We start from the raw sequence: 20,887 nt of genomic DNA on the forward strand, positions 1-20,887 counted from the left end.
CATCTTAAAATCATGCCACCTCACAGTGTACAGAATGAAATGCCAAAAATTTCATTAGCACAACACAACAATGGCAACTCAATTGTTCACATTTCCCATTGTGTGAACCAGCCCAACTTATATAAGTTTCAGTCCTCTGTGTTTCAAAGTAACCGGACATTCATCAGGGGCAGAAGTAATCCTGTGCTCCAGGTCGATTCTTCCTACATATACACCAGGTTGCTATCTCTAAGGATACAAAGATGAACACGTATCACTAACACGGGCATAATCAGTGTAATCAATCACCATAGCTAAACCCTAATCACCAATAGGGTATCTAGTACACACTACATCATGTACTGGATCTGCGGTCAGAAGAAATATATGTCTTTGACTGTATAAGCCAAGTCAGTACTGGCTCTTCACTATTACAGCAGTAAGTGAAATTCGTAAGTAAGTACCTAGAGGAATTCTACCAATGGCAGTATTTTCATTTTTATTCACCTCCTAATCCCGAACACAAGGAATTTAGGGAATATCCAACCACATTAGAGCCTGGCACAACAACAGAAACCGGCTCACCCTCGGGTGTTAAAAACTGTTCTTTAGTTGGATACAGTCACAACTCACTGGCATAGTCACCCATCATCTTTCTTTCCAATTTTCTAAAACGAACTATCAGTGCCTAAAATACAAAAATTTGAGGGTAAGATGCCCAGCCCCAGATGTCAAGTAAGCATCCGCTACTCTAATAAAGGCCAAAAAACGGGTCTTACCTATTCCAGCGATTTTCAATTCTCCGAAAAACACTACAGTACAAGTCTGTATAGATAGGGCCTCTTCCTTCTACAATTCCTCTAGCTCTGAAAGAGTAAAAGTGCTAAGTAAATACATCGCAAAGGAAAGGAGCATCTTCTGCAGAGTGTTAGGGTTAAAGTTACTTCCAAAGGCATCCCCTCGTTCTTACCTTATCTATGCCAACTTATGACCTGAAAACAGGCAGAGTACTACATCTCACGCCCGGGATAACAGTGGATCAACACCCTGAGACTACGGCCCAAAAACCGTACTGAAATCCCCATTCCGCGGCACTCGCATGACGCGATGACCTCATCACGCTCCGCAGAACGCGGTAACGCGATGACGTCACCGCGCCACGCGCGTGGGAACACCCATTCAAATCAGGCAAAACATGCCCGAGTTGCTAAGCAACTAAGGCCACAGGTCCGCCAATGGAAAAAAGGGGTGTGACTCCCATCATACCAAGAGAAAGGGCAAAAATACCAAACAAGACCACAAACGGATCAAATATAGTGGCGAAGTATGCAAAACATGTGAGGAAAAGGTGTAGGCATTCTCCACCAGCTCTGAAAAGAGCATTAACTGATCCAGGACACGGGAAAAGAGACCTGCTACCCCTGATCATGTCCAAAGAAAACCACAACAGAACATCACTCACGGTGGAAATTCTCTAAACACAGAGACAACCACATAGGAAACAACCCCTTAAGGCAAATTGTTTGTGGCCTGTATGACAACAAATTGCATTTCTTCACATAGAAATAGAGATTCTCCCTCAATGGGTAACAACAAACAGTGCAACACTCCTAGGACCTCCAAAGTCCCTTCAAGGTAACAGGTAACTTGCTCATCTGATGTTATGCCGCTCGATGTTCTCATTCAATCCTGTGACATGACTGTTGGTAAGAAAGATAAGCTTTTGTTCCAGATTAATCAGTTTCCTATTAATTTCGTCTTGGGATCTACCCTTGATCTTTTTTAAGATACACCATTCAAAATCAGAGAAAGTATGTTTTTTATCTTCGAAATGTTTGACTAGAGGAGCTTTATCAGTATGATGTTTTAAACAGCTCCTATGCTCGATTATCCGAGTCTTGCACTTTCTGTTGGTTTTGCCTATATAAATTAGGTCACACGGACATTTAATCATATAAATTACATTTTCCGTTTTACAATTAGTGTGTTCATTTAGCACCCATTCAGAAGTGAGACCCAAATTCACAGTGGTCATTTTCTTGGTAAATGGACACATGACACATTCTTAACATGGATGGTGACCCTTCACTCGAGGCAGACCCCACAATGTACTTTGGGCACCCTCCTGGCTAACCACCTGGTGTATGTCATTCTTCATCACAAGATTACGAATGTTGGTGCTCTTTTTGAAAGCTATCATAGGTAATGGACTGTTCATTGTCTTTTTCCAATTTTTACATATGATATTCTTGACTTTATAGGAAAGATTACTAAAAGTGTTGACAAACACCAATGGAGTCTCATGGTTAGCAGTGTCTTTCTTATTCTTTACCAGTGATGAAGAACGGTGTCTGAACAAAGGCCTGAATTTCGTGATATCAAAATATCACAATCCTTTTGAATTCAGGTTAGAATTCAGTGCATTTATGCGCAAGGTACATCTTAGAGAATTCTTTGAAAATCAACCAGCCAGTCTTCAGGCAAATTACAGTGGCCTGAGAAATCCCTCGACTTGGTGCCCACCCCATCACGCACATTCTCTAGAATCAGTAGTCTTTAAAGAAAAAGGTCTTACAAGATTTGAGAAAACTTGAAACTAAAGGCATTCCCAAGAACTCTAATTTAAGTCCGCAAGAAATTTCCGTACTACGAGGCTTGGGTAAAAATGAGAAAATTGTCATTCGTCAGGCAGATAAAGGAGGAGCGATAGTCCTTTTGAATAAGAAAGATTATATCGAGAAATGTCATAGACTTCTGTCAGATAATATCAGCTACTGCAAAATTGATCAAGATCCTGGTCCTGCCATCATGAAAATGATAAAAGAGAAAGTGGGTAAAGCTGTTGATTTAAAACAGATTAGTAAACAGGAAGGAGACTATCTAGCAAGAGAGACCGCTAGAACTCCTATTTTTTACATCTTGCCCAAAATCCATAAAGATCTGGTGAGACCCCCTGGTAGACCCATTGTGTCGGGCGTGAATTCCATCTTGGAACCCTTATCAAAATTTGTGGATTTCTATCTACGCCCTTTCGTAATGAAAATGAAAAGCTATGTTCAAGATACCAGAGATGCCATTGGGAAAATTGAAGGGCTCACTTTTGATCACACCAAGGACATACTCATTTGCTTAGACATCCAGTCGCTTTATACTAACATTCCCCAACGAGCAACTCTTGAAGTGGTTGAGGAGATATTGCTTCAACGTGAAGACAATCATCCTGTGAGCAATGCCTTTATTTTATGGTGTGCAGAAACAGCTTTGACGAATAATTTTTTCCAATTTCTGGGACAATTCTACTTACAGGTTGAAGGTACAGCCATGGGTGCCGCCATGGCTCCTAATTTGGCCAATCTGTACGTAGATATGGTGGAACAAACGGTAATCTATTCAGAAATTAATCCTTTCAAGCAACAAATAACACAATGGCTACGATACATCGATGATGTATTTATGCTGTGGCATGGCTCGATGGATGAAGCCAATAGTTTTTTGGCATGGTTAAATAATCAGAATAGATACCTGAAATTCACAGCGACAATGAGCTCCTCAGAAGTGAACTATTTAGATCTCACTATGGGTTAAACCGTTTGTCAAAAGCACTGACAAAAATGCACTACTGCACTATAGAAGCCACCATGCGAAACATGTTCGGGACGATTTGCCCTTTGGGCAATTTTTACGTTTGAAACGTAACAGCAGTACCAACTATGATTATGAAACCGGGGCCAATTTACTTATGGATATGGATAAATTACTTATGGATAACTTGATCGATAGAGGCTATCCCAAAAACGTTGTCAGGCAGTCTGCCAAACGAGCTTTTAATAACAACCGGGAAGCTCTGCTGGTAAAGAATAAGAAAGACACTGCTAACCATGAGACTCCATTGGTGTTTGTCAACACTTTTAGTAATCTTTCCTATAAAGTCAAGAATATCATATGTAAAAATTGGAAAAAGACTATGAACAGTCCATTACCTATGATAGCTTTCAAAAAGAGCACCAACATTCGTAATCTTGTGATGAAGAATGACATACACCAGGTGGTTAGCCAGGAGGGTGCCCAAAGTACATTGAGGGGTCTGCCTCGAGTGAAGGGTCAACATCCATGTGGAGAATGTGTCATGTGTCCATTTACCAAGAAAATGACCACTGTGAATTTGGGTCTCACTTCTGAATGGGTGCTAAATGAACACACTAATTGTAAAACGGAAAATGTAATTTATATGATTAAATGTCCGTGTGACCTAATTTATAAAGGCAAAATAAACAGAAAGTGCAAGACTCGGATGATCGAGCATAGGAGCTGTTTAAAACATCATACTGATAAAGCTCCTCTAGTCAAACATTTCGAAGATAAAAAACATACTTTCTCTGATTTTGAATGGTGTATTTTAAAAAAGATCAAGGGTAGATCCCAAGACGAAATTAATAGGAAACTGATTAATCTGGAACAAAAGCTTATCTTTCTTATCAACAGTCATGTCACAGGATTGTATGAGAACATCGAGTGGCATAACATCAGATAAGCAATTTACCTGTTACCTTGAAGGGACTTTGGAGGTCCTAGGAGTGTTGCACTGTTTGTTGGTACCCATTGAGGGAGAATCTCTATTTCTATGTGAAGAAATGCAATTTGTTGTCATACAGGCCACAAACAATTTGCCATAAGGGGTTGTTTCCTATGTGGTTGTCTCTGTGTTTAGAGAATTTCCACCGTGAGTGATGTTCTGTTGTGGTTTTCTTTGGACATGATCAGGGGTAGCAGGTCTCTTTTCCTGTGTCCTGGATCAGTTAATGCTCTTTTCAGAGCTGGTGGAGAATGCCTGCACCTTTTCCTCACATGTTTTGCATACTTCGCCACTATATTTGATCCGTTTGTGGTCTTGTTTGGGATTTTTGCCCTTTCTCTTGGTATGATGGGAGTCACACCCCTTTTTTCCATTGGCGGACCTGTGGCCTTAGTTGCTTAGCAACTCGGGCATGTTTTGCCTGATTTGAATGGGTGTTCACACGTGCGTGGCGCGGGGCGTGATGACGTCATCGCGTTACCGCGTTCCGCGGAGCGTGATGACGTCATCGTGTCACACGAGTGCCACGTAATGGGGATTTCAGTACGGTTTTTGGGCCGTAGTCTCAGGGTGTTGATCCACTGTAATCCCGGGCGTGAGATGTAGTACTCTGCCTGTTTTCAGGTCATCAGTTGGCATAGATAAGGTAAGAACGAGGGGATGCCTTTGGAAGTAACTTTAACCCTAACACTCTGCAGAAGATGCTCCTTTCCTTTGCGATGTATTTACTTAGCACTTTTACTCTTTCAGAGCTAGAGGAATTGTAGAAGGAAGAGGCCCTATCTATACAGACTTGTACTGTAGTGTTTTTCGGAGAATTGAAAATCGCTGGAATAGGTAAGACCTGTTTTTTGGCCTTTATTAGAGTAGCGGATGCTTACTTGACATCTGGGGCTGGGCATCTTACCCTCAATTTTTTGTATTTTAGGCACTGATAGTTCGTTTTAGAAAATTGGAAAGAAAGATGATGGGTGACTATGCCACTGAGTTGTGACTGTATCCAACTAAAGAACAGTTTTTAACACCCGAGGGTGAGCCGGTTTCTGTTGTTGTGCCAGGCTCTAATGTGGTTGGATATTCCCTAAATTCCTTGTGTTCGGGATTAGGAGGTGAATAAAAATGAAAATACTGCCATTGGTAGAATTCCTCTAGGTACTTACTTATGAATTTCACTTACTGCTGTAATAGTGAAGAGCCAGTACTGACTTGGCTTATACGGTCAAAGACATATATTTCTTCTGACCGCAGATCCAGTACATGATGTAGTGTGTACTAGATACCCTATTGGTGATTAGGGTTTGGCTATGGTGATTGATTACACTGATTATGCCCGTGTTAGTGATACGTGTTTGTCTTTGTATCCTTAGAGATAGCAACCTGGTGTATATGTAGGAAGAATCGACCTGGAGCACAGGATTACTTCTGCCCCTGATGAATGTCTGGTTACTTTGAAACACAGAGGACTGAAACTTATATAAGTTGGGCTGGTTCACACAATGGGAAATGTGAACAATTGAGTTGCCATTGTTGTGTTGTGCTAATGAAATTTTTGGCATTTAATTCTGTACACTGTGAGGTGGCGTGATTTTAAGATGTATATGACTATGTTATGTGTATACGTTTTTTTAAAACAAATGAGTGTATTTCTTGTGCTAAAGAGTGATTAATATATTAAAAATGATATTTTTTGGTAATACTGCTTTTTGATGATTATTGAGAACACATAATGCAGCCTATATTTGTTTCATGGTTGCTACAAGAAATTGCTGTCTGAGGATATATACTGTGTTGTTGCAGTCTGTTATATGTTCCTTCCTTTTGTTTAAATACACATTATTTATCCTCACTTAGTAGGAGGGAATATCACCAGAACGTGGGGGTTACCACTGTAGAAAAACTATTTATTCATCATTTATTCACCAGTAACTCGCCTGGTGGTAGCGGTGCCTGAGTTAATGCGGCTTTCTGCTATATCATAGGGTATCAGCTCGGGATGTCCACCACCTGAGCGAGGATCTTTGTTATAGATGTCCACTATGGGCCCGATTCATGGAATTCTTTGCTGAAAAGTGACTTTGCACTACCTACACACACCCTGATTCATCGAACTGTGCAAAATTTATTTTTGGGGTGCAAAGTCAGTGCAAAGTCATTTTTGCATTACAAAATGACTTTGTACGGCAAAAATACACTTTGCACAGTTCCATGCACCGAGGTTTGCATCAGCAGTGCGCAGTCACTTTTCAGCAGTGCAAAGTTGCTTTGTACCGTGCAAAAAAATCCATGAATCAGGCCCTTTGTGTTTTGGGCTGAACCCAACAAAGAATGGGTTTTGACAATGGGATAATGGTTGCAGGGGGACAAAAGTATGATCACATCACCTTTATACTCGTTTGTTCCGTCCTGGTCAACGTTGAAGGTGCAAATCGATTTTTAAATTTGCTGCTTGATCAAAAAGACTATAATTTTGAGGAAGCTCGTTTATTTGACTGAAAATGTGCACTTTACAGGCAGCGTTCGCTCCACTTCGAGACAGGGTGTGGCTCAAGTGGAGGTCGAAAGGCTAGGAGCCAGCCATTTGGAATGCTCTGTGCGTGTCGTGTGGTCTTACTCATAGCACTCCCTCTTGCTCCAACTTTAGGAGTTTTAGACAAGAGCTGAATAATGGGTGCGGCAGAGGTCACATGACCTAGAACACCTTGTCTCAGCTGACCAGCTGCAAAAGAAAAGAGGCTTGGAGGCAGTTTAACCCCTTAACTGCCAGGCTATTATGCAGGTCTATTCAAAAAGGACGAGCATACTCGTCCTTGGCACTTTTAAGCAGGGAAAGAAACAGTGTTGATCTGTGAGCACATGGAGCTCTGCTTGTGTTTAGTGTGTCTCTGTGTGTGCAGTTAATGTTGGTCTCTGTTGTGGTGTGGGTCTGTGCAGAGTTTGTGTTGTGACTTTGCACACATTTGCTGTCTATATTTTGTGTATTTTGTAAACGGGCAAGTGGTCTACTGGCAGAAGCATTTATATAAATATTGCTGTACTGGTGTGTTGCGAACTTGCACACATGCATTTTGTTTGCAATCACAGAGTTTCTGTCTAGTTTGTAGCTGTTACGATTGTGTGCACACATGAATGGCCATATTTGCAGCATTGTCCACTTTAGGAGTGTTAGTATTGAGACCTTGTGGACACATGATGGAGCATTATTGCAAAACGTTTTACCACATGAAAAGAACGCGAGAGTTAGAGTGCATCCTCCTCTCACCCTGTGTCACTCTGGGGCCTACTGTGTGCCAGGGTCTTCCTCCCAGCCCCAGCCAGCAGAGCGTCTTTGATTCCAGTGGGGTTGCCCGCATGCACACACTGTTCTGAAAGCAGGGAAGAGAAAACCTCCTTTCTCTGGTACAAAGGTGTCTCACAGCACTGCTACTGCCTCCAGTGTCCAGCACCCTCACCCCACCCCGCCCTTCTCACTCATGCGACTGAGCCCAACGCAGCGTATGGGGTTTGGAGAGGGGGTTGGAAATAGCGCATTTTAAAGCACAAATTACTGGGTAAACCATCCATGCAATCGGTTTCGTGGAGTACAATGAAAAAATACAACACATGGATGCTAGGTCTCTTACAGCACACATGAGCATTGTACATTTCTATGGCACCTGTGCCCAAAATATATGACAACATGCCCCTGTAAAACACTTTCTAAAACTGGCTGTGCCCAAGTAAATGCCAAAATCCCACTGTAAAGTACATGTTAATGATGCTTGTGTCCATAATATATGCCATCGTGGCCCTGTAAAAAGGTTGAACATGCTGGCTGTATACCCCGGCATGCCACTGTAAAGAACTTGTTCACTAAACCTAGCTTTACAAAATATGCCAGCATGGCCACATTAAACACTTACTCATGATGGCTGCACACAAATATATGGCAGCACAACACTTTAATGTACCTGTTTATGTTTCCTCTGTTAACAATATATGCCAACGTGGTACTGTAAAATATTTGGTCAGGCTGGCAGTGCCCACATATTCACCACCATTGCCACCCCCACCAAACTAACACACACACACTCCCATGCATGGCTTGCACTAGCTCACACAAACGCTCACTCCGTCATTTAGTGAGTCACTCACACATCCAAAGATGCAGAGACACGGACTGCTCACTCACATGCGTGTACATCACTTCAAACGCTCTCGTGCACACATGCATACAAGCACACATGACATAACACTGAAAACAAACACTGAAGCATACAAGCACTTTTTTACTTTCTTTTAACGGGTTTCAAAGTTTATCGGCAAACCCAAATCACCATTTCTCTTGCCCATGAGTACATTTTGGAGCGCTTTCAATTGTCTTTCAATCTAATTGTCTCCACCTTGGCACTAAAGACTGTCCGCTGCATAATAATACCGTTCCCACTTGGAAATGCTGCAGTGACTCAGTGGAATATATCCAAAGAGCTCCCAGAATTCCGCCTGTTTTCTAATGGTGGTGAAGTCATTTTGCCACATGGATTTTGGTCCTCCTCCACTTCCCTCCTGTACTTTCCTTCCAGGTTCCCCTCGCACCCTTCCACTATTTTGTTGGTCCAGTTCAGTGAGTGCAGGCTGTCCAGTACACTGAGCTGTTTTCCCCAAGTTATCTGGATTCACGGTACTGCCCTCGTTATCTAAACCAGGTCAGTGCAGCTTAGGTGACTGATTGAAAATAGGTGGCATACATGCAGATCATTCCATGCACTGGCGTAACGGGGCCCCCCCGCAGCTCCCGCGGTGCCGGGTGCCCCGCGAGCACATGTACTGGCAGGGGGTCCCACTTGGAGGAAAAAAAATGAAAACAAATATGTTCAAAATTATGTATTTTTTTAATGTTTTTTTTTTTAATTCACTCTGCCTTCATAAATACAATATTTCTGGAACAGAAATAATTTATTTATGACGGCAGAGTGATTACAAAAAGAAACTTCGTTTTTGAAGTCCGAGGACTCACCCCACCCATGAAATGGAAGACCCCAGGCTGGAGGCCTCCATGTCAAGGGGTGGAGGGAGCCCTATGACTTCAAAATAAATAGTTTGTTTTTGAAGTCACTCTGCCGTCATAAAACAATTATTTCTGCTATGGTTCGGTCCTTAATGGAAATAATTTCTTTATGAAGTCAGAGTGACTTCAAAAAGAACCAATTTCTTTTTGAAGTAATAGGGCTCCCCTCAAACCCATGACGTGTACGTGTGTGAGTGTATGGTGAAAGGGTGTATACTTAAATGTGCAGGTGGCTGCCTTTGTGACTGTATGCTGAAAGGGTGCACACAAATATATTGGTGGCTGGGTGTGTGTGTGTTTGTGTATGGTGAAAGGGTGCACATTTAAATGTATGGGTGGCTGCCTAGGTGTGCCTGCATGGTGAAAGGATGTACACTTAAATGTATAGGTGGCTGCCTGTGTGAGTCTATGGTGAAAGAGTGCACACTTAAATGTATGGGTGGGTGCCTGGGCGTGTGTACCTCTATGGTGAAAGGGTGCACACTTAAATGTATGGATGGCTGGGTGTGCGTGTGTGTATATGGTGAATGGTGTGTGTGCTTGTGTTCAGGGGCGGCAACAAAACCTACATTTCGGGTGGCTAATCCTTCAAATGTTGGGAGAGTTGCTAACTTCACGGGCGGTGGGGAAGGGGCGAACTTATTTGTGTGGGGGCATCTAACTTCTTTACACATTTTTATTGAGACTATTCTAGTGCATCTTCAGTGTTACAAGCAATTAACTCTTTCCTTTAAGTCTGAAAGCACCCACTTATAGACTGCTGTGAGAATGAGCGGTATACTGTTCCCGCTCTACCCTTCCAATCACTCCCCTGGCATTCTAGTACTAAACCCACACCACGATTTAAATTGCCTAAAAAATGTCTCATTTGAATGCAGGTACTACCACTGAAATGCTTTACGTTAGTAATTTCTGGGCCCTTGTTACCAACGAAACCCAGGTGCCGGGGAACATCTGTGCCCTGTTCTTTCCGGCAACTGCTCTGAAGGTCAGCCAGGTTGAATCAACATAGCCCAAAATTTCAGGGGGGGAGTGCTGAAGCCCAGTCAACTCAATGGAGTTACACCAGTACTTCAGCCCTATTTTCTCTTACCTCTGTACTTGTGTATGAGGCAGTACTTGTGTGTTACGCACTCTGCCTCATACACAAGTACTGGGATGAGGTAGTGGTACATGGAGGCAATGACTGACTTAGCTACCTGTAATCTTCATTACTCCTAGGCCCACTCTTCCTCGTCCTAGTACTTACCTTTGAGGCAAGGAGCCTCATATGTAAGCTCTGGGACAGGGAAGAGGGACATGAAGGTCATTCTGGGCCAAGGAGCTGATTTTGGAGGTTGGGGTATGGGGTGGGAGGGAGATGGGATGTGTGGGGGCGGGATTGTGCGATAAATCATAATGGTTGTCCATGTCCAGGCTAAGCAGGCATGATATGTGGTATTAGTGGCTAGAGAGGCATTTTGGTGCAGCCAGTCTAGTCATTCCTCAGTTTGATATGATTTTTGTTTTACCTGCGCATTTCTGATAAAGCAGTACTGCTAAGTGTAATTACCTGGCTAGACTGGCATTTGGATGCTGCCAGTCTAGCCGTTTCTTACTGCGGCATTGTATATTTTTCTGGGCATCTGTGATGATATGATATGATATAAGTCATTTATAACACGCTTGTACACAAGTGTTTCTAGGCGCGACAAGACAAGGGAGGCAAGATAGAGGGAGGACAAGACAAACGATCATCCTAGGCTTTGTGTCATTCAGACCGTGCAAGTGCAACAACGAGAAATGCAAGGGGAAAGGGAGGTAGGGGAGTGCAAAGAAGAGGGGAGAGGAAAACAGGGCAGTAATGCTCTGAGTAAGTGCAGCCAGGGCAGCACAGCTCTTGGTAGTGCAAGGAGAACAAGGGACTGTAGGGTTACAGTTACAGCCCCTCAGTGTGTGGTAGTCCCAGAGCAGTGCAAAGGTGACTGATCAAGAAAGAGCCTGGGCTCAGTGAGACTCTGAGGGTAGCCAAGCCACCATTCGGTACAGCAGACAGGTAGGTCAGATAGGTCAGACGGGGAGGGTTAGAGAGAAAGCAGAGGAGAAGAGGAAAGTTTTGAACTGCTTCCGGAACCTCGGGTGGTCCGCTCAAGTTTGAGAGGGGCAGTGAGGCCATTCCAGAGGGAGGCACCTACAGCGGAGAGAGATCTACCCCCCACTCTCTGCCTGGAGAAGCGTGTAACCCTTAGAGAGTCAGAGGTAGCTGGGGGAAGTGCTTGAGAAGGAACGTATTTTGGAAAGAGCGTTGGATGTAGTGTGGGCCCCAATGCCAGAAAGCCTTGTGGACAATGCAAAGGGTCTTGAACTTGATCCTTGCAGCCACCGGGAGCCATTAGAGAGATTTCAGGGCTGGAAAGATACGATCCCTGGGCTTGAGGCCAAGGATAAGTCTCGCAGTCCTGTTCTGGATTAGTTTCAGAGGCCGGAGAGTAGAGGAGGGCAGATCAAGAAAGAGGCTATTGCAGTAGTCCAGCAAAGAGAGAAACAGGGCTCTGGGGAAAAGTGAGAAAGGGAAGAGTCCCTTTGAGGAGGAACAGCTGGTAGTGAGACTTCTTGGCGAAGTCCGAGAAGTGAGGAGAGAACGAGAGAGTGGAGTCAAAGATGACACCAAGGTTTTTTGCCTCGAAGGAAAAGGGCCCAAGGTGGGCGGCCAGAGTGAGAGAGGGAAAGCAGGGGCAGGGGTCCCAATGAGAAGGATCTCCATCTTAATGGCATTAAGGCAGAGATCGTTGGAGGCTCACCAATCCTGGGTAGACAGTCAGGAATGAGTGAGAGAGGAGAAGAGCCTGAAGGAAATCTGAGTATCATCCACATAACACTGAAAGTTAGAGGAGAAGGTACAGATCAGGGGGGCCAAAGGGACCAAGTAGAAGTTGAAAAACCCAGGGTGAGAGGATAGAGCCCTGGGGAACGCCACAGGTAGTGAGAGAAGTGGCAGAGAGAAAGGGACCAAGTTGGCCCTGGGAGCGGCAGTTCAAGAGGAAGGAGGTCAGCCACCCCAGGGCCTGATCCCTGATGCCCAGGTTCTCACGTAGTCGACTGATCAGGATGGCGTTGTACTGGAGAGACCCCCGGCCAGCCCATAGAGTCAGGGTTTGCTCCACAGTACTTTAACACGAGATAGCTGCACCTTGTGAAGGATGGGGGTGCAGGTTTTCTTACTCCAACACCAATCAATAGGGACAACTCAATGGTTTGGCAAAGGGGAGTCCGTTTAATGACAAGTACAAAAAACGGAGAAACATGGAAATCAACAGTGATGCGATAGCCTGTCTCGCTTCAACTCCCAAAAACTTCATACAAACAATAACATGTATACCCAAAACTTGTCATCATTGAAGTGTAACACTCAAAAGTTAACATGCAATTCTATTGGTTAGGAAAAGGTAACTTTAGTATAGGTGCTATAATATTTGTATATGGTAACGGAGTGAGAGGATTGGATAAACACTTATCAGGTGGGTGTCTAAGCCCATCCTTCTAACATTACTCTTGTAGATGTCACTAAAAGTATGATGTCCCATTGGTTCTACTATCTATAGGACCCTCGATTATTTGGTCCATTGTGATTGGGTTGGCTTCAACCCCATGGATACATCTCCACTTTAATTAGCAGCACGCAGAATGGTCATCCAGGTGCAGGATGCCTCAAGATTCACCCGGCCTCCCTTCCATCAATCATTACTTAAGTGGCTATGTGTCAATTAGTTGGCTATGGTCGGCCTCGAAGCAGTATATTCTTGTCAGGAAAAGTTATGATATCTCTGTCTGGGCGACAGCCAGGTGTAGGTGTGCCTCTTCTCGCTTGGCTGGTCACATGCTAGCACACCGTGAATCTGCCTTCTATTTGTGCATTTAATTCTTGTTCGGCTTTCCACCTGCCTGGGCCTCCTTATCTCAGCCTTTCTGAGATGGGCTATTCTGTTCTTAAGTTTCGATTCCGCAAAGCTATTGTTCGCTCCTTCTCTTGGTCTGGCCTTGGCTCTTCCTGGCTCACGTTGCATCTGCTGAGTTTCAATTCCGCCATCTCTTCTCATTTTAGCTGGAATTCGAATCCTGTCCTGTTTGACCCCTAGTAACCTGAGTTAATTTTGCTTTTGTGTAAAGTGGACTCGCACTTATATAGTGTGCTTCGTTGAGGTAGATATGTATAGGTGGCGCTTGCCGCAGTCTATCTTCTACTAAGCATAGCAAGGCACACTGTTTTCATAGCTTCTTGCGGTTTTAAGAATATGTACAGGCGTTAGCTGGTTGAATATCTTCATCCTGCTTATGGCTTAAGTTTCTTTATTTTTCAACATCGTCTCTCCTTTTAAGTTCACGATATCCTTATTCGTGGCGGTTCGTCTCTGTGTGTCATCTTTGGGTCGTCTTATCTTCTATCTGCAAGTCTGTCCGGGTCTTCGTGACATCACCATTCGTCTTCAATTGAGGCCCTTTCAGTTTCTTCCGGGACAGTGTTTAAGCAATCTTCATTTCGTGTCATTTGCTGGTCGGGATTTCTCTATGGATACCTTACTGTCCATGGTTGTCTGGTTATCGGTGCTTCGACAGGTATTATTCTTCTGATAGGCATTGGCCAGAGCCCCACTGCGGTTCTCTGCTGGTTTATCTGCTCATCATACGTCACATATTTCGGTGCGAATGTTCCTGGTACTTCAAAATGGCTGACTGGAATGCAAGTTATGTTTGGGACCTCCTCTTCAGCGTGGTTGACTGTGTCGAAAGTAGAGGAAAGATCAAGGAGGATTAGGACAGAAGGAATGCTGGAATCAAGGTTAGAGTGCAGATCTTCGCGGGTGTTCAGGCAGCAGTTTCCGTTCCTCTGGCAGCTCTGAAGTCAGACTGATAGACGACCAACAGATTCAGTGTGAAGAGTAAGCTGGGAGATGGCCAGCCTTAACAAGAGTTTGCTCAGGAAAGGGGTGTTGGAGATTGGGCGATAGTTTGCTGGGCAAGTAGGATCGGCAGACGGCTTCTTGATGAGTGGGTACACAAGGGAGTGCTTAAGGGGAGAGGGGAACATTCCCGCCGTGAAAGAGTGATTACAGAAATCGGCCAAGGCTGGAGCAAGGGTGTCAATATGGTCCTTGATGGTTCTGGAGGAGCAGGGGAGCACCTGTTTAGACAACGCTTTCATAGATCGGACTTGTCTAGAAACCTTGTCAGGTGTTGTCAGAAAAAAAGAGGAGAAAGGAGAAGGAGACGTAGAGATGGCCAAAGGGGGGCCGAGAGAGGACCAAGGAGAGGAAGAGGAGATAGAGGACAGGATGTCCTGAGTTTTAGATGGGAAGTGAGAGGCCAGAGCCATACAAAGGGCCTGGAAGGGAACAGGAGATGTAGAGACCGCAACAGGATTGACCAGTTCCTTGCAGTTTTTAAAGAGTTTGGCCGTGTTGTTAGAGGCCGCAGAGACCGGGCTTGAATGTTTGCTCTCTTCTTGATGAGTGTTATTGCTTCGACTAGAATTCTGGTGCAACCAGTCTAGGTATGTCTAAATGTGGCCGGGCATGCTTTACTGTAATGTTATTACGTGTCTACACTGGTCTACATTGTGCAGCCAGTGGGACATGTGTTCAATGTGGCATGGCATTTTTAACAGCAAAGCATTCATGTTCCTGTGCACTGTTGATGACTTGCATGTATTTGATTGGTGTTACCCTACAAAACAATTGCAAACACCGTGGCTTTTTAGCCAATTTTTCTCAGAAAGTGTGCTGTATATTGCATTAGTAACCCGGCGAGAGACAATCAGAAGGCAAGAGCCATTCTGATTGGCTCTCGCCAGGTCCCTACCCGGCTGGGAATCCCTTCATCGGGATTCCACGGCCTTTGTTCCCGGCGGGGGTCGTGGCAGCCCCTCAGCCAATGAGGAGACTCGAAGCGGGGCCATCCCCGCTCCGAGCCTCCCCGCTGCTGAGAGGCTGTCTTCGCCCCCCGCCGGGGACTCGGGTAAGGAATTTTTTTTTTCTAAATCCCCTTCCTCCCTCTTTCCCTCCCTTCCCCCTCCCCCCCACTTACCTTCTTGTACCTGCGTCCCCGGCGGGGGACGAGGAAAGCCTACAGCCGTGTGGAGACTCGGAGCGGGGCCATCCCCGCTCCGCGCCTCCACACGGCTGGAGGCTTCCCTCGTCCCCCGCCGGGGACGCAGGTACGTTTTTTTTTTCTCCCCCCTCCCACTCCCGCCCTCCCAACCACACTTACCTTATTTTTGATCCTTTTTTGGGAGCAGACAAGCTGGGAACACTTGTGTTCCCAGCGCGTCCGCTCCCGATGCCCGCCATGGAAAGGGAAAACGGACTCCGTTTTCCCTTTCCATGGCGGCGGCCATTTTCTTGGTCGTTTATTTTTCTCCTGAAACGCTGCAGCGCCGAAACGCTGCAGCGTTTCAGGACAAAAAAAAAAGCTTTTAGTGCCCCGGTCACGCAATTTTTGCGGGCCGGGGTACTAATAGCAATAGAACCCTCGCGTCGGGGGCATTACCGTCTCAGGTAATGCCCCGGGGCCTTCGGTAAGGCCCTCGCTTCGCTCGGGTCCTTACCTATGGGCCCCGGGGCATTACCTGAGACGGTAATGCCCCCGACGCTCGGGTTCTATTGCTTAATTAAAACACATATTTATATCTTTCTCCTAGTACAGTGTGCGGCATACCCCTTCAGCAACACGTTTGTGTGTATTGTGCAAGCATGATAATCTAGGCGTTATTTGTTGCAGAGTTGGGGGGGCCCTCAGCATTGCTCACAGGGGGGCCCCCACATTTTGTGCTACGCCACTGGACAGAGTAGCTGAGAGTCTCATTTTATACTCCTACCCTTTCTTGTAGGATCATCCTGGAGGTCACAGAGCCAGCATCCAATCACAATGGGGGACAGCTGCTGTTTGGCTATGACGGCTTCCTGTACATCTTCACCGGAGATGGAGGGAGGGCAGGAGATCCGTTTGGAGAGTTCGGCAATGCCCAGAACAAGTAAGTGGCGCATGGTAAACTCAGAGGGCATAGAAAAGTCATTGGTACAAATAAAGATCTTTCCCATCACTGGAGCTCACCGTTCCAAATATATGGGGCTGATTCACAAAGGATATACTTACACCCATGTTAGAAGTACAATTTATGTACAAGTAAAAACCACCTGAATTATAAAAGTAGAAATGCAAATTCAATTAACTTGATTATATACAAACAATCCATACAGGAAATGCACTAGCACATATAAGATTAAAACATAGAAATGTATAAAAGCACATTTTCTCTAAAACAGAACAACCAGTTCACAAGAGCAAGTCACTAAAAATCTCTTTCACAATACCCAGGCTACATGAATACATACATTGGGCCTCCGGCAACAGGATCCATCCTATACAAGTAGTCTGACATATATTGGAAGCGGCATGTTTCCTTTATATACTTCAACATTGAGAAGAAGAATCCAAAATGCATTATGGATTCTTTCAAGATATTATAACAGGGGCAGAATACTTTGGGGTTACCACTTTGCTTCCAGTATACAGTGTACATTGCTAATGGAAGAAACCCAAATCTAATCTTCATATAGCAGTGCAAATTACTCACATGTGGCTGGACCATTGTGAATCTGTGGGTCGCATGGGCCCAATTCATGACTTTTCTGGGACATGCGATGGAGTTGCACTCCTATTTCCTTTTATGAATCAGGTATATTTAGCTTGTATAAATTAATCATCTTGATTTGGTATAAACGGCGCTTTCCATTTGAGAATCAGAGAGTTTATAAGTCGCAATGTGAATTGCGAACGAGCTTTCAGAATTCTGAAAGAGCAATGTGTTCATATAAAGGACTCAGCCTACTAACACTCTTCTGCAATTTATAATAAGGTATTCTAAATGGCAACACGCAATTACAAAATATTATTATTGATCAGTCAACGGTCATGCACAATTATGGTCTGTACTGTGTTATTCTGATTGCCATTTGAGAATGTGTTCTATAATCCTCAATTGTATTTGTATTGTATTGAATTTATATAGTGCTTTTCACCAAAGCACTTAACAAAAATAAAAGAAGCACAACAAATATGAGATAAATTACATGATCCATCAATTAGATAAAAGATGAACACATTGAAAAGGCAGGCGATGATCAGAGAGCAAAAGAAGGTTTGTTTCAATATTTAAGTGCAAATAGAAAAAATTGGAAATGAGCACACATGGGTGCGAAACCCCTAAAAGGAATTGTGATTTAGATCGAAGGGAAGAGGTGAAACAACAAAGGGAGATCAGAGAGGAAATATATGGGGGTGGTTCCCCATTAAGGCATTTAAACACAAGTGAAGTGGTAAAGCAGATGAAACTCAAAGGTGAGCCAATGAAGAGAAAGCAAAGCCGGGAAAATAGAGTCACGAAATAGATGGAAAAGAAGATCAATAGATGAGTTATAAGTCAAGGGAAGAGAGGCAATTTGATAGACAGGGAGACCAAGAAGAAGATTAGAAAAATAATAAAGTCGAGAGAAAACAAGTGATGAGAGATGGAGTTTGGTGGCTTGAGTGTGAAGAAAGGGACATGCGTTTCCAGTGTTGGCCAGATGAAAGTGGCTGCAGTGAGCAACAGTGGAGATATGGGAAGAAAAGTAGAGTATACCGTCAAAGATCATGCCAAGGTCGTGACTGTAGCAAGTTATAGAAAGAGATGGTGGAGTAGCAGATAAGGGAGGAGGGATAATAGTAGGAGGGAAAAGATGACCTCTGTTTTAGAGGGATTGAGATGTAGATCATTTCCAGACATCCTGGATTTAATAGCAAGCAGGCAAGCAAGCAAGCAAGCAGGCAAGCAAGCTGAAAGGGCAGAAAAGGTGAGAGACCACAGGAAAAAATAATAGAAGCAAGAGGAATTGTTGAAGGAAGAAAAAGAGTGGGCCCAAAATCGAACCTGTGGGGGACACCGTAATGAAGAGGGAAAAGAAAGAGGAAGATTGACCTGTCCAGGAAACTGGCTAGGTACGTTTAGCAGGTTAGGACCGGAACCAGTCAAGAACAGACACCTGAAGGCCAAGGCGAGAAAGAGTACAGAGATGAATAGAGTGGTCGACAGTATGAACTGCACTATGTAAATCTGCTGTTAGCCTTGCTGTGGTGTTTTGGGTGTGTAATATATATACATAGTACATGGCTGTGCCGGCATATGGTAATCACGAATCTCAACCTTAGATAGATTGAACTAATAGCTGAGATAACCGAACCAAAATCAAATGTATGCACTATGTTACTTTTTAACAGTAAAATAATAGTTTGGCATCTCTATTTGTACGTGTTTTATGTGCATGCATGTGTGACTATATTAAATTCAAATGTTCCATGCATGGTTTTTTAATGATTGTAATATCATGTGTATTTGTGAGTTCCCAAAGACTTAGGGCCTCATTACGAGTTTGGAGGCAGCCACGCCCTTGATAAGGGCACGGCTGCCTCCAAACTCTGGTCCGGGTTCCCTGAATGGGGAAATACAGGGCCATTCCGACCTTGGAGGGCCCGGTATTTCCCCATTCAGGGAACCCGGACCCGGGCCATCCCCATTCCCATTTATGTTTATGTTTATTATTTATATTGCGCACCTATCAACCCAAAGGCTTGAGGGCGCAGACATGACAAAAAGACAGAGATACAAATATACCACAGTAACAAAAAAAACAAAAAAACAGAAAAAAACTCAGGGTAGAAGATAATAAACCAAATAGTCATACAAATGGCTGTCACCACGAGCTGATATTAAAGAATTAAATTACAGTTCGATGACCCCTTAGGCAAGTATTTACAGCGTCTAAGATACGCGGGTATGAGCCCCCATAGGGCGTTAATGACGGGCCCATTGTTAACATGCTGGGCTGCTCGCGGGACCCGCAAAGGACGTCTGGTAAAACCAGACGTCCAGAGGGGGTCCCGCGAGGGGTCCTTTTAATGGGGTGGTAAGGGGTTGACGGTGCTGGCACCTTTACTGGCGCCGTTAACCCCTTACCGCCTCACTTGTAATGAGGCCCTTAATGTCGAATAAAGATTAATGAATGGAATGGGGTAGCAAGTGCTGCTGACAGATCTACGAAAACAAGAAGAGAAGATTCGTTGGCATATAGAGCAGAGAGAAGTGAATTAGAGAGAAAGAGGAGGGTGTTTAAGTGGCATACAAAGTCTAAAAGATAGAGTTGCAGGAGAGAGAAATTATTTAAGTGGGCAGAAAGCTCAGTGTAAACTATACACTGTAGAAGTTTTCAGAACAAAGGAAATAATTTGTTAGGGGGTAATGAAGGATCATGTGAAGGTGTTTTAAGAATAGGAAGAATTGAAGCATGATTGAATACTGATGGTAAATTCGAAGTAGTTAAAGCAGTAAGATAGGGGAGCAGAAAAGTATAGACCTTAAGAATCAAGGAGGGGGGTAGAGGGTCAGAAGGCTGAGCCTTGGACAAGTAGGAAGAAACATCAGTATCATAAAGAGGAAGGAAAGTAGACATTGGGAAAGACGGCGAGGAGGAAGAGAAGGAAAGTGGGGTAGAAGTACAAGGGGAAGCCAAAGAATGCAAGAGCACTACTTTAGTGGGGAAATAATTAGCAAAGTCAGAAGCGGAGAGAGGAGAGGACAGGTAGGAAACTTGAGTGAGAGGAGAAAGGATGTAATTTAGAATTTGAAATAAGCATTGAGCATGAGGTGAAAGAGAAAGTAAAAGCTCAGTGTATTAATCTTGCTTAGCCAGGATTGTGATGCATAATTTTTAATTATTACACAAAATTCCAAATGTCACAGCAACGTTGTTTTGGCAGAATGTTTTTAAATTTAATGGAATTTGACATTTCAGATATCAATTGAGATGTTCTTCATTCCCTTTCTGCTCAACGCGTGCCTTTTTCAGACTCTGATTCATATCCTTTCCCGTCCTTCTCCTGAGCCTTCCGTAACCTCATCGTTATCTGCCTCTGAGCTGGCTTCCTATTTTTCTTCTAAAGTCGCTCTCTTGTGCAGTTCTATGATCTCACATTGCTCCTCTCCGTCTCCTTCCACTTCCCCATCTCTCTCTATCATCCTTTCTTCCTCTAACTGATGCTGATGCCTCTACTTTTCTGGCTCGTGCCCAACCCACTTCCACTTCTACCGATCACCTTTTTTCATCTTTAATTGCTAAGTTCATCCAGCTCCGGCTTCCTTACCTTACCTTTCTTTTAAATGCTTCCCTTACCTCGTCCATCTTACCTGCATCCTTCAAGCATGCTATGATTCTTCCCAATCT

General features: G+C 44.1%; 1 protein-coding gene across 1 annotated transcript in view; it reads left to right on the plus strand.

Moving 5' to 3' along the window:
• Window positions 1-20,887, plus strand: part of LOC138566832 (HHIP-like protein 1) — a 506,279-nt gene that overhangs the window by 303,348 nt on the left and 182,044 nt on the right. The window contains exon 3 of the mRNA XM_069644523.1: window positions 16,459-16,602. Within this exon, the coding sequence (XP_069500624.1) occupies window positions 16,459-16,602 (144 nt within the window). The remainder of the gene's footprint in view (window positions 1-16,458; window positions 16,603-20,887) is intronic.

This window comes from Ambystoma mexicanum, chromosome 2p (genome assembly GCF_040938575.1).
Source record: "Ambystoma mexicanum isolate Mex_15411 chromosome 2p, UKY_AmexF1_1, whole genome shotgun sequence".
NCBI lineage: Eukaryota > Metazoa > Chordata > Amphibia > Caudata > Ambystomatidae > Ambystoma > Ambystoma mexicanum.